At 39.1% G+C, this 13,698-nt stretch overlaps 1 protein-coding gene across 1 annotated transcript; it reads left to right on the forward strand.

Annotated features, from left to right (window-relative positions):
• Nucleotides 1-13,203, forward strand: LOC310922189 (MICOS complex subunit MIC27-like). Its single transcript, XM_083882602.1, has 9 exons — nt 1-54; nt 4,230-4,334; nt 4,882-5,001; nt 6,046-6,100; nt 6,253-6,351; nt 6,703-6,794; nt 7,152-7,238; nt 8,830-8,986; nt 10,674-13,203. Exons 1-9 carry the CDS (start codon nt 43-45, stop codon nt 10,769-10,771), a joined length of 825 nt encoding a protein of 274 aa, XP_083738728.1. The 5' UTR covers nt 1-42; the 3' UTR covers nt 10,772-13,203.
• Nucleotides 13,204-13,698: the final 495 nt, after the last annotated feature.

The following is a 13,698-nucleotide window of genomic DNA, read 5'->3' on the forward strand; positions in this document are numbered from 1 at the left end:
CGGCGCGGCCCTTCCCGCGCGCCGTAGGCGGCGCTGTCCAACATGGCGGCCAAGGTGAGTGTCCGCCCGCCCTCAGGCCGGCGCTGCCCTGGCCTCGCGACTCCGCTGCCCCTCAGGCTCCGTTCCCGCTCTTCCGCGGGCTCGGGGCAGCTGCGGCGGCTCTGTGCGGCCCCTCGGGAGCGCCCGGCCCGCCCGCAGCTCCGCCGGTGCTGGGGGGAAGGAGCCCCGGGTGCCGCGGAAGCCGGGGTCAGGTGGAGGAGTGGAGCAGTAGAAGTGTTAGCGTTGAAACACATAATCACAGAATGATTATATGCAAGTGCTTTTATTGAAGAGCTCTGGGAATCAGGGGTACAGACGCAAATCTGACTCCAACATGGATTCGAGATGAACGTGGTTTTATACCCTTTTGTTATATCACTATATATTAATTATTAAACCCATATTGTTCTATTGTATACATTGATCTTATCCAAGCATGAATTCTTGTATTCATCAGGCCCCCAAACATCGTTTCTCATGATTCTCATTACGATTAAACAATAATCATATTCAATTACCAAACAATCATTACATTTAACAATCATATTGTTTATCATATGATGATTATGCAGGTGCAGTTTCACATGATCTAGTAAAGACAAAGCCTAACCTTCATTCCCAGGGCCTACCCAGCCCTGGTTCCCTTTCCCAGGCCTACCCAGGCCCAATCTTTCTTTCCACACCCCCTTGAATCTATTGTATACAATTCCCATGATTTTAGAAACATTTAACCCTATGCTATCAGGAGGTCTTTGTGGTGGTGTGGGACTTGAGGAGGAAAGAGCTGGTTCGAGAGGTGGTTAAATTGTGCAACAGGGAATAAAAGCAATGTTTCTCTTCTGGTTCTCCATGTACTCGCAGCCCCTGAAACACCTTCAGCTCGAGGAATATCGAGATGATAGTTTGGTAGTAACACAATAAAGTGCTAGTGGTGCTGTACATCACTAAAGCAAGGCTGTTAAAATCATGCTTTTATGAGCTAACAGGGTTACAAGTATCTAAAATATTTCTAGTTGTAGGAATAATACAGTGTCTTTAAACAGAAAAGCATGCATGTAAAGATCTAAGCTTCCTCACAAATATTTAGACATGTTTTCCAGTGTTCGCAGTCAAATTGCTGAACAGGTTGCTCTCACATGAATCTTCATATTGACTTTTAAAAAGCATTTAAAATGTATATATATCTGCAAAGAAAAGGATGATGCCAACGAGGACAGACAGAGAAATTAAAATAAAGCATTTTACTTTAGTTTATTATGGCAAAAGAAACTCTGGCTTTGCTCTCTGGCTGGGTGATCTTGGAAGTAGTTTGGCTCAGTACATAAATCTGAATGATTCAGTACCTTTAGTGAAGTGACGTAATTTTATGTGTGTTCTTTACTATTTATTATGAAAAAATTATTAATAAGAGTTTTATTCTTCTTAAGATTTCACTCTCTGTGGGTCACCATCAGGCAGACCAAGATTAAAACCAAATCCATGGAGTATCAGTGAGTTGAGGTGAAGTGGAAGGATCTGTTTCACTTGTGTTGGGGTTTTTGGTGGTTGTCATCAGAGATTTATAAATACATACCTGAATTAGGGTACTGGGCTTGGCCTATAAGCTTCTGGCAATCATCATGTCTTGTGTAACTTTTGGGAAAAATAAACCAAAAGGATCTGAGACAGTTTTGTGATCCACCTCAAGACATCTGAGTGGTAGGAGAGAGTCATAAACCTATGATTCTTTATTCCTTAATTAACATTTTTTCATGGAAAGTATCATATGAGGTAGCTGCTAAATTTTAATCTTATTTTAACCTGGCTAGTAGATTCCCATTTCGTGATAGAGAACTTGTATATTTTTTATATAAATCCATGTGTCAGATTCTTGCATATACTCCACTCCTCTGATTCCATTTGTTTTGAGGCAGTTCCTGCCTTCAGGGCAAGTTTCCTGACTCCTGCTCCAATTCTTGAAGCAAGCACACAGAATTTGCAGTTTCAGTGGGAAACAATGTCTTGGAGATTAACATAAATTAACTATATGGTTTTATTATGGTTTATTTTGTATTCTGCATCTTTTGAGTGGAAGATAGTGAATTCTTTGTAGTGATGTAGCTTTTAAACTTTTTTTAAAAAAATATAATTTGTATTTTTGATCATTGATAAGATTCCAACATTTCGAAGCAGATTGTTTGAAATGCAAAGACTTAAAGCCAGAATTATCCAGGTATTTTTGACAGTTCTATTATTATATTTTGGTTGGTCTTACTCCAGGTCTACTATTAAGAGGCATAGCTGTAACAATTTTCTGCTAGAGAGCATATAATGCATTTCTTCAGCAAATAATTGCTGTTCAGGCTTCTCATCAAAAATATTGCCATGTCTGTTTGACTTTGGTGTGCTTTTTATGCCTGGGGAAAAACAATCCTTCAGATTATCAGTGTTGCAGGTCAGGAACTTGGCAGTGGTGTTACAGGGAATATTTTAATACTGGCCATTGACCTTTTCTTCTGGTGGTGTTCAGCTCTGTGTCTTGCAGAAATGTCACCTGGTTTCATGGCTTTTGTAGCTGCAGCAATTTCCTGAATTCCTCAAAAAGAAGATTTTTATTTATTTGTAAGTCAGTTATCAGCTGATGTTCTGGAGTCATTCTACTGGCTGAACATGTAATTCCTGAATGTTTCACAGCTCCAGCTTGTTACAGGTGTTTTTCTCTGTGCTTCTTTCCTATTGATATAACAATATGATCCTGCCATTTCTTAATTCTCAGTAACTTCTGGAGAAGTTTTCATAGGTAAAATATTTTTTGGTTTCTCTAGCAAAACAATATATGATTTTCCTTGTTTAATACATATGCCTCGTAAGTAACTTTTAAGAAAATAATTTCCATAAATTATTACTAGAAACAACTTGGCTAATTGAGGTCTTTTTAGTGCACCTCGTGATTAGATAAGGAACAAGATAAACAGCTCCATGCAGTGAAGCTTCTTCAGTGTAGTCAAGGTGATGTTGCTTTTTTTTTCACTCTCATTCTTTGTGATTTCAGTAGAAAAGAGTGAAACCCTCTTGGGATAACTGTGCCAGTGTAAATGTTAGCCAGTACAGCTGTTTCCTTGGATCTTTAAACATTTATGTATTTGTCTACAGGCACTAAAAAGTAAAGCAATTACTGTCAGTCAGGAGCTGGACCACTTTGATCATTCCCTGTATAGCTTTGTCTTTTACACTGAGCACAAAATCCATTGTGACTTTTAAAAATATATGTTGTGGTGATGCAATCTTTACACTTCCAGCAGGTGCTTCCAAATAGGGAAAGAGTCTCAGTTTACCTTTAGACATTTTAGGAAGTTTAGCTGGAAAGTTCTGTGATTTTCTCATTGTAATTGGCTCAGAGCCAGCACAGAAGTGTGGATTGGACTCCAAGAATGTAACTCAAAGCCTCTTGTTCATCTCGTTGGGCCAAGGGCCAAAAAGCCCACCTAAGCTGTTAAGTACTAAAGAGAGAGAACAAAGAAACTCCATGCTTTTCGAGGTGTTGTAGCAAGTAGGAGATTTGTCTCTGTGCTGTGCTTGGCTTTGTTTTTGTTTTTTGTATTAAAACCTTTTTTATTAAAACCTTTTTGATTTTTTAAGGCACTCTCGATCAGCCGTCTTGCTAATTAATATTAGCCACATTTCTGCCAGGCTGGACCCTCAGAAGTGTGGGTAAAACCCATAATATCTATTTTTTAAAATTGAAAAATACAACTTTTTATTGCTCTGTCACTGTCAATTTCAGTTTTCCTTCTAGTGTCTACTGAAAATTGGTGTCTTGTTCTGGTAGCATGCTGTACTGAAATGAGCAATCTGAATTATGATAGGTTTAAAATAGTTTTTCTTTAATAATTCTTCAAAAATGGAGTTCCTGCATGCTGAGTAAATTACTACTGAATTTACCCTAACAGGTGATGGAAGCATCAGTGTTGCTTTGAACACAAAGTTCTTCCTGCTGGTATTTTAGACATAAAACTGTTGTCAGGGATCTTTAACCTTTTCTTTACCATTTTAATTTGAGAAAATCTTTGTGTAAGTCAGAAGACATTTCTAAAAGGCATAATGCTTAAAAAAGGTTTTAAAAGTGACTTGTTTAATCCCGTATTTGATCAGTCCCAAGAGAAATTTTAATTTCACCATTAAGACTCCTTTTTTTCATCTCTCTGTCCCAGGTGACAAAGCTGGTAGCTGTTTCTTCTGGGCTGTCATTTGTATGTATTACTGTATATGCAGCAACAGAAAAGGAATCCAAAAGTCCACTGGTGAAGCCAGATAAGGTATGAATCTTCCTCTTTTTTTGTTCTTTAAAATAATACTAGAAAATTCTGCAGAATAGCAGCTCTGTCCATTGAATTATATTACCCAGTAGCTAAAATACATAGCAAAGTAATATGTGATAATAAATAACTGACCACTATTGCTCAAATAAAACACAAAGTGTTACAATATTAAATTAGTAAAGTTTTATCTCATTTTCATTATTACAGTATTTCAAAAATGAAGTCAAAAAAGGTGAAAATAGAATACTTACTGATGAATCCTTTTCTAACGTGCAATTTCTAGTAATGCACACATGCATCTTCTAATTAATAATTCTACTTCTTAGAACCTACACAATTGTTTCAGTTTTCATTTCTAAAGAGTGAAGTCCCACTTGAGTAGAGTCAGTTTGGAACTCTAAAAGTTCATAATTCCACGTAGAGGCTTTGTTTGACGTAATGAGAACACTGAGGGTTTGCAGGCTTGAAAAACCCCCTTCAAATGCAGCAGCTGATGAGAGCAGAGAGCTCTGCCCCTGCTGTTCAGCTGTGCCTTTGTTTGCAGCTCCCCATTTACAGTGCACCTCCTCTGAAGTCCAAGTACATCGAGGAGCAGCCTGGGCACCTGCAGCAGCAGCTCCTGGCAGTGCGAAGGACCATCGGCCACTATTTTGGGTGGTGCCAGGTAAGGGATGCCTGCACCCAGCCTTTCCTGCAGTTCCTCTCAGCACTACACTAAACCACTGAAAAAAAAGGTTACTTTGCCCTTGAGGGTTTTTTTGGCAGTTCTTTGTCTTAGCATAAGATAATTTTGGATGAGCCCTCCTACAGCAGGAGTTATGTCGGTAAATTCTTGCTGGCAGAACTTGAGGGTGTTTTGGAGTCTGAAATTCCAGGTGCAGTCCACGGAGAAAGAGCTTCTTCCAAAGGGCAGTACCTGACAAAAAGAGACAAACAGAATGCATCCCATGTATCTGTTTCAGCAGGCTATTCTCACAAGTTGTCAGAAACACCTCCCAGCTCTGTTACTGCATGTTCCAGGTGGAGAGGGAACTGTGGTGCCTGTCACTGCTTTTGGAGCTGCTAGGAAACAGCAGCTTCACCCTGGCTGTTGGCAGGAGATTTTGTGCTTGTGTTTTGCTTTTTGCAAAAAAATGTAGACCCTAATAGTTGGGGAAAAAAAATCAAAATGTCTTCAAAACATATTTTCTGTAAATTGTGATTCCATTGGTCTGTGAAAATGTTATCAGTGACTGCATGACTGAAATACTCTTGTTATAGATCTGTACCAAACTTTTTCATGCCATTAATCATTCTGAGTTCCCGACACTGAGTAGCAGTGACCTCTGGTGGTACAAATTCGGTGTTGCTCTTTCAGTTTTCCCGGGAAAGTCTCTAGGGAAGAGAAGATTGTATTTTATAATTGAATTTTCTTATACAGCTGCCATCCAGGTGTTTTCCTACTCTAGAGTTCCTGAGATGTCAATTTTGAAAGTGAGCTTACATTAGAGAGATTTTTTTTCATTAATTGTCAATGTAAGTTTTAAAAATATAAATATGTTTATCACAAAGAGGATAGATCTTTGCACAGCCTTTCTAGAAGGTCACTGATCTGGTTTGGGTTTTTTTAGTTACACAGTATTTCTTTGTCTCATTTTGCTGAGATATATGTGAACAGCTACTTTTGCAGAGATTTTACTTTCTGGTTTTGTTTTTTCTTTCCTTGTAGAGTGCCTATGTCTTTGTTAAAAATGGAATAATGGATTCAATTCAGTTTGGAAAAGGTAGACAAGTCACATATCTATCTCATTTCATCTATATAAACTCTAAGTAAAATCAAAATTTTCACCTTTATTTCTTAAGTGGGAAATAAAATAAAATGACTGATACTGAATTGCCCTGCTTCTTTTTTGTCTTTTTTTTTCCCAATTCTTAGATGCTTATGTTTACCTGAACAACCCCCCTCCAGAATTTCTTCCCAAAGCCACTGTAGTTACAGTGTCAGGCCTGGCTGGTGTAGTGCTGGCAAGAAAAGGTATGGTTTGCTTGTTTTCATTATTGGTCTGTGGGGTATGGAGCATGTAACAGTTCTAGTGGTCAGAATATTCTTCTGAAACACTGGCAAAAGCCTGTGTGACTAAAATAAATCCTTCCTGGTAAATGAAGGGACATGATTGATTGCTGTAAGGAGCTGGCTGAGAGCTGACAGAGCAGGACTAGACAGACTAATGATACCGTTCTTCTTCTCATTCTTCATAATATTGAAAAACCTAGTTTGAGATTATTTATCTTTCAGAATATCAATGTCTTCTGCATTTAATTGCTACAACTACTTCGGTTGCATTTCATTTTTGTCAAATTATTCAAAGTATTTGGCTTTGTACAGGTTCTAGATTTAAGAAAATTGCTTATCCATTGGGACTTACTACTGTAGGATATTCTGTTTGTTACCCAGCTCAGTCAGTGGTCATTGCTAAGGTAAGCTTCTGTTTTTATCCGTGGTCATTTCCAACATAGTGGGACAAGTTTGGATCCTTTAACCTGGTGCTCCATCTATTGTGCCAACACTGCCAGCACACTGTTTGCTGATCTGGCTTTGATTTCATTTGGAGTAGGTGGATTTAGCATGGAAAGGTTTCCTGTGGATTCCTAATACCAATTTAATCATTATTTACAATTTGCTTGATGTAAGGGAAATATGCACTAGATCTTTAAAAGTAGATGCCTTAGTATGGGGTCAAGCATGTTCTCATGCAAACATGAGTAATTTCATTTGAATAGTCTGTCTTTGTATTTTAAAAGCTGATGTTAAATTATTTTTTTCTAAAAAAATAGGTAACAGGGAAAAAGTTACTTTGTGCAAGTCAGCAGACCTATGAGGCTGTGAGGTCACTGTGGGCAGACAAGGAAACTGTCACCAAGGTAGGACTTGGGAAGTAATGATAACTCACACATGGAGAGGGATCTTAGAAAGTTGTGGACTCTTCTGGTGATGCTGTTCAGGGTTTACTGATGGTGTTAAGCAAGGCACAAACTCCAATCTGATCTTTTTGTCACTTCAGTGTTTAATTGTTTTCACACCTTTCACACCAGTAGATGTTGAGATCCCCTCTAGTCCCACAATACATGCAGGGTACACAAGAGAAGAATGAGTTTCTCTCAGAGCTCCTTTTTTATCTTGGCCTAAAGGATCCATTTTCATTCAAGCTTTGGTCTTAAGCAGCCCCTGAATTTAGACTAAAGACTAAAGGCATTCAGGATTACAGTAGGTATGACTGGCTTACTCTTCTACAACCCTTGCAGGAAGTCTGGTTTATTTACCCTGTGATATGAATTGTCCATGTCTGATTTATTTCTTCTCTTTGTCCTGTCCTCATTGCAGCCATAGTGAATAAATGGTCAGTAACCTCTTTATATTGACCTACTACATATGGAAAAGTTATCAGGGTTTTTGACATTCTCTTCCCCACTATAACCTTGTCTTTCAAAGCAGGCTTTCTATCTCTGACATAATTCTTGTTCTCGGAATTTCCTCTAGTTTCTCTGCTTTTTCTGTTTTTAGGTGATTTTATGTGTGATTTGTGTTGTTTCTGGTTTTTAAGTGAAGTGGTCAAAATAGGACATAGTAAACAGCTGAGACCTTGCCAGCAGAGAGTAGAAGGCAATATGAACCTTCTGTAAATGGCATATGGAATTTGGGTTAGTAATCCCAGAATTAAATGTGGGTTTTATCCAACCCAAAAGGGTTTTTTTTCTCATGTGGAAATTTATAAAACCTTTACAAAAGTAGCACTTCCCAAGTAAAATTGCAGCTTTACACAGTAATTTTTCATTGCTCTTTTCAAAGAAAATTTCAGTTTCTCAGTTACATTAACATGTAGAAGTATTTTGCTTTAAATTTACAGTGCTCATTGGCATGCAGTCCTCACCTTTTATTTCCTCTGAGAAGCACAAATGGAATTCTGAGTTTTGAAAATGAGATTCAGACAACTGTCATTAAACTGATAGCAAAACAAGAATTGATGTGGTACAGACACTTTTATTAACTTCATTTTTTTCCCCTGAGTGAAGCCTCTTCCCAAGACATTATTTCTCATTACTAGGGTGTAACCATGATTTATCTTTCCATCTTCTGCTAACTAGGGGTAGTAAGTATTCTGTAAACACTCAGGGATATTTCAATCTTGTGTAAGGCTAAAAGCTCCTCACCTGGAAATGTACTTGTGAAGTTCTTGGAGGGTGTCAGGTAAAACCACACCTTCAGTCCAAAGTGTATTCTTATGACAAATTCCCTTCTACATGAATTTATTTTATCTGATCTGTAGGGTTTCATGCATTTTACTTTTTCCAGCTGTGTCCCTTGTGTGCAGCTGACTAGTTGAATATCATTGTATGGTGTCATATCTGAAAATAATTTTATAAAAGATAAACTCCCAGACTTGAAAGCTTTATTTTGCAATAATATATTAAGCATATACCCATGTGCTTTCCTTTATTAATCTTTGATTCACAGCTGCAGCAAGAGTCAAAACCAATTATGCAAGAACATAAGAAAAAGAAGGGAATTTCTTGCACCAAATCTGAGTCTGATGTTGAGTCAAGATCATTTAACAGAACAGAATCCTCTCCAGTAGAGTCTTGGAGTAACGAAGATCCAGTGCCTTCATCAGGTGAATTAAACATTTCAAGTGTAATCTCAGGGTAACTTGCAAATCCAATTAGTTGACTTAATTTTGCACTTACTCTTGCTCTAAACTGGAGCAGGCTGTCAGTGCATATTATTCTTGAGAGCGTATTTTACATGCTGTCATCTAATACATATTTCAGAGCCTCGGGAAGGTGATAATATTCTCACTGTGGACCCTGTCATAGTATCAGAATTCTATATTTGCTGTTCTCTCTCAATAATATCAGAGAACCAATATTAATATGAACCATGTTCTTTTGTAGGCCAAAATAAGGAATAATCCAAATGCAAATCACACAAAAAAAGTTTTAATTTAGATTATAATTAGAAGATTAAAGTCTCAAATGGATTTCATTACTTTTAACCTCTGCTAACAATGCAGAGATGACCTATAGTGGAATGAAAGAGGAGTGTGTAATTGAGAAATGAAACATTGGATTTTATTTTGCTGGGTTTTCTGCAGTGGTTCCTTGTGCATCTTAAGTGGTTGAGATAATTAACTAGATCATGTAACAGCCTATTTAACAGACAAAAATTTAGTAGTCAAATTTGTAAGAGGAAACAGTAGAATTACCTATTAAAGGAGAATTACATTTGTTTTAAAATATTTTTATCTTTTTTAAGGGCAACTTCTGAATTTTATTTGTTACCAGGAAATCACTTGGAAGGAAGGAATTGTTACCAGAGATTTTTTTTTCCTGGAAATCAAGCAGAACATACTTGGATGAGGGTTTTAATATTTTTTTCCTTTATTTTCACTGGAGTATGCATTCACATCTTTGCTTTGTACCTGAATTTTTTCTGATTTAGTTTGTGGAATGTTCTGATCTGTTTTTACACTTGCTCCAGGCCAAAGTGTCTTTATTGAGTTTGTGTTTATAGATCTGTCTTTGCTTTCATAGGGGGAATTAGTTCATGTCCCTAATACAGCCAAAAATATCCATGCCCTAAATGAATCTTTGTTGCCAGAGATGTTTATTTTCTCAGTCCAAATAGGACAAAGCTTTCAGGAGAATGTAACATCCCTTGTAGCTGGAAAAGAATCAGATCAGGAACAGGAGACACAGCCCCAGAAAAGCTGCCTTTATGTTCCCCTGGATCCTCTGGAACTGCAGTATCATTAAATATGTCAGCCTGTGTACCATCCTTCAGTGAGTGGGAGGGTTCAGTGTTTTACTAAACTCAGTTCATGGGTTTTAGAAATTATGAAGTGAAACTAGGTAAGAGTGTTTGTCTTCATTTGGAATTCTTACCATCTGCCAGCAGCTTCAGGGGAGATCTGGCAGGGTTGGTTTTGGGAGTCAGCTCTGCTCCTGAGAGTGCTGGGGCAAGAAACGCTGGAGATTTTTTTCCATGCCTCAAACTTTCCCTTCCTTTCCATGTGTTGAGCAAAGCATCACAATTTCTTCTCTCACTCTTCTGGATTAGGAAGTGGTGTTGGAGAGCAAGAAGAGGTCCTGCTCTCCACCCACTGCTGTGCTCAGCATTCCAACATACCCTCATCCTCCTCTATCACTTCTCAACACACTTTAAACTAGAACAGACAGGTTTTGAACTTTTCTAAGTGTTTGGTAATACAGAAATTCTTGAAATGTATCACTAAGTTTTATTTCCTTACAGCTCAAATATATGCATACTTTTAAACCATATTTCTTTACTATCTCTAACAGGAGCAGGGAAGACATCAAAATTTAAGCCTGATCCAAAACTTGTGGACCATGGTCAGTCCAGCCCAGAAGATGTGGACATGTACAGCACCAGGAGCTAAGCCAAGTCTGCTTTAGAGACTGCAAAATGTTACAGATAAGGGGGAGGGAAGAAGGGAAGGAATAATCTTTACAATACATACTCTGTGAGGTATAATTTCATCAGATATTTTCTTATCTCCAATTTGTATTATTGACTTACATGATTCTGTTTAGTGCTTACTTTGTTCCTGACTTCATATAAGCAATGGGAATTCACTCAGTGTCATTAGTGAGACACTGAGAAAACAAGATTTGTCAGTGTCTTCTCCCAGTGAGGTTTCTCGGTGCCAAACTTGCTAAAAATGTCACTTCACAAAGGATATTTCAAAATGCAAACATATCTCTGCTTTGGCTCAGATGTTCATTGATCTGAATGAAGAATGTGAGGGATGGGGTTTGCAGAGGCTTCTTTGTCTTTTATCTTTCAGCTCTGGAATGAAGTGCAAGTTTCTGCTGGTCTGAGTATCCTTAAAATCTCTGTGGTTGTATCATGTGAACAGCATTGGCTTTAAAGCTTGTGTAAAAGAGTCACTTTTTTCCTTACAAAATAATTTGGTACTGTTTGTCTCTTTCACAAAGGTGAATGGAAACAAATCCTTGTCCTGTACACCTCTGCTGTGTTCAAATGTCTCTGAAGTTAGGCAAAAACACAACTAATCTCTAAACATCCTTTCTAGACTATGCATCAGCTTTCACCTACTTCTAATACTTAGAAGAACTGTGTTTAAATTGCTTAATCTGTGAAACTGATACCGAATTTATATAAAATCCGTTAGAAGGGTTCAGGAAGTTGGAAATCTGTAGTTTCAAGGTTTAAACTGCTGACAGACAGTAAAAATGCAGCCAACTTTTTCATCCCACAAGTTTGTATGCAATATCTCATTCATTTTGGTAGGATTTCTGTGAAATTCTGTGTTTTTCCGTAAGAATGATATTAGAAATTAAGTTTCCTAAGATGAAACTTTCAAACTGCTTTTATCATGGTGTATATCACTGTACTTCTGTTCATCCTCCATTTCTCTTCATTCTGTTACCTTTCAATTAATGAAAATATGGGCTTTGCTGTAAAATTGAGGGGGAAGCAAGAGAAACCATATGAACAGACAGTGTGGATGGAAGGCTAAAGCCTGAAATGCTGCTGTTCTCAGCACTGGGATGTGATGGAATATTTGTTCCTCCTCTCCAGAGCAAGAAATTTCACCACCTGATTCCTTTTCCAAGACTGCTAATGACCAGTGAAATACAGGCAGAATTCCTGGTGTCCCTGTGGGATCAGCAAAGTTATGAGGAGATGCTGCAGGATGGAATATGCAGAAGGCACAAATGGTGAATAAGCAAAAGAAGAAAAGCTTTTAGGATGGGTCAGAAACAAATTGATATTTTAAAATCCAAATTTCAGATGAAGTGTTGATCTTTGTTCCACAGAGACCAGTGCAAGGTGAAGTCAGAAAATGTGAAGTTTAAAAGAATTCTATGAGTTAAATTTGCCTGGGACAGCTGACAGAATTTAATGTGTTTTGTTTCTTTAATTATCTCTTAAAGGCCCAGGCAACTGTCAGAATTCAGGCAGCAATCAGAGGATATTAAATCAGTCTTCAGAGTGCTCCTGGACATGACACATTTAGTGTTTCATCACAGAGAGAGGAGTAGAAAAATTAGATGGCTGGGCTCCATATACCATTTCCAGGGAAACAGAGGAAGACATATGTAGTGGTGTGGTTTTGGTTTTATCAGTTTTATGTTTGTATTTGTTCCTTGTTTTATATTCTTTTTTATAAGTTGTAATGGTTTGCCCCATGTCACCCATGTTCCACCCCTATTGGTTTTACCCCAACCCCAGTTATATGTCAGTCATAAGTTATACAGCCCCTGGCTCTTGTCTGTCACTTTGGGGTCTCTCCCAAAAGTCTGGAAAGTTCCAGTAAGGACCCCAAGTGATTGGGCCAGACTTCAGCTGTCTCCCCACCCGAGTTATTGATTTGTTACAATATGTGTCATTTACCTGGAGAGCCATACCCCCTTGGCCCCTGATTTGTCCCCAGTTAAACCCATCCCTGAGTTCCTCTCCCCAATAAAAGGTGTTACATTGGGGGGTTTCCCCGCTTTTTTCCCCTCACCTTTCTTCCCCGCTGCTTCTGCTGAGGGGTGTCTGCTGGGGCAGATACCCTGATGAATAAAGCCAGCAGTTAACCCTGAACAGCCTCCCTCTTTCTTTCCTGCTGTCGTTGCTTCACTCCTTCGGGCAAACAAGAACTCACAGGGATCAATGAGGTTCATCCTGCTACCAAGCCGTACCCTTTACTGTTGCGGTGTCAGGGCTGGCCGAGGCAGAGACAAGACACCTCTACCGGCTGGCACCCCAGTGTGGGGCTTGCCTCTGAAGACCAGCACGCCATTGCTGAGTGTGTCAACACCTGTCAGAGTGAAGTGACAGCGTGGGGGCCAACACGGCTGGCCCGAGAAAATCCCCGGACTCCGTGACGTGGATTTCTGGTCCATTTGGAAGTATTCCACTTGGAACTGCAGAAGACCCTCGGCACATCACGCACCTGCTAGTGGCACAGCCCTCGGCTTGAGGGTGAACTGCTAGCAGGAAGGAGAAGACAATTCTTCAAGTGCCCTGAAGAATCTTCTTCCAGCAGGAATTACCAGCTCAGCCGATTTTCCCTGGACCCCGCACCGAATTGGTGAGTGAGTGTAGAGGGCGGCTCCTGATGGAGGACATACACTCAGCCTAGAGACTTTAAGTCTCACTTGGGGAGAGGCCAGCTCATTTTTCGAGCCAGCCTCAGACCGCACGATCCCGGGGGAGGTGCTTTTTGCCCTCCCCTGGAAACTTTCCAGGTTGCGGCTTTTATTTACTTTCGGGTTTTATTACTCTTTTAGTTTTTGCAAGTCGGGACCCTGCCTGACAAGTGGTCAGGTTTTTGGTTTCTGTAGCCGACTC

The sequence above is a fragment of the Zosterops lateralis genome (genome assembly GCF_965231275.1).
Source record: "Zosterops lateralis genome assembly, chromosome: W".
NCBI lineage: Eukaryota > Metazoa > Chordata > Aves > Passeriformes > Zosteropidae > Zosterops > Zosterops lateralis.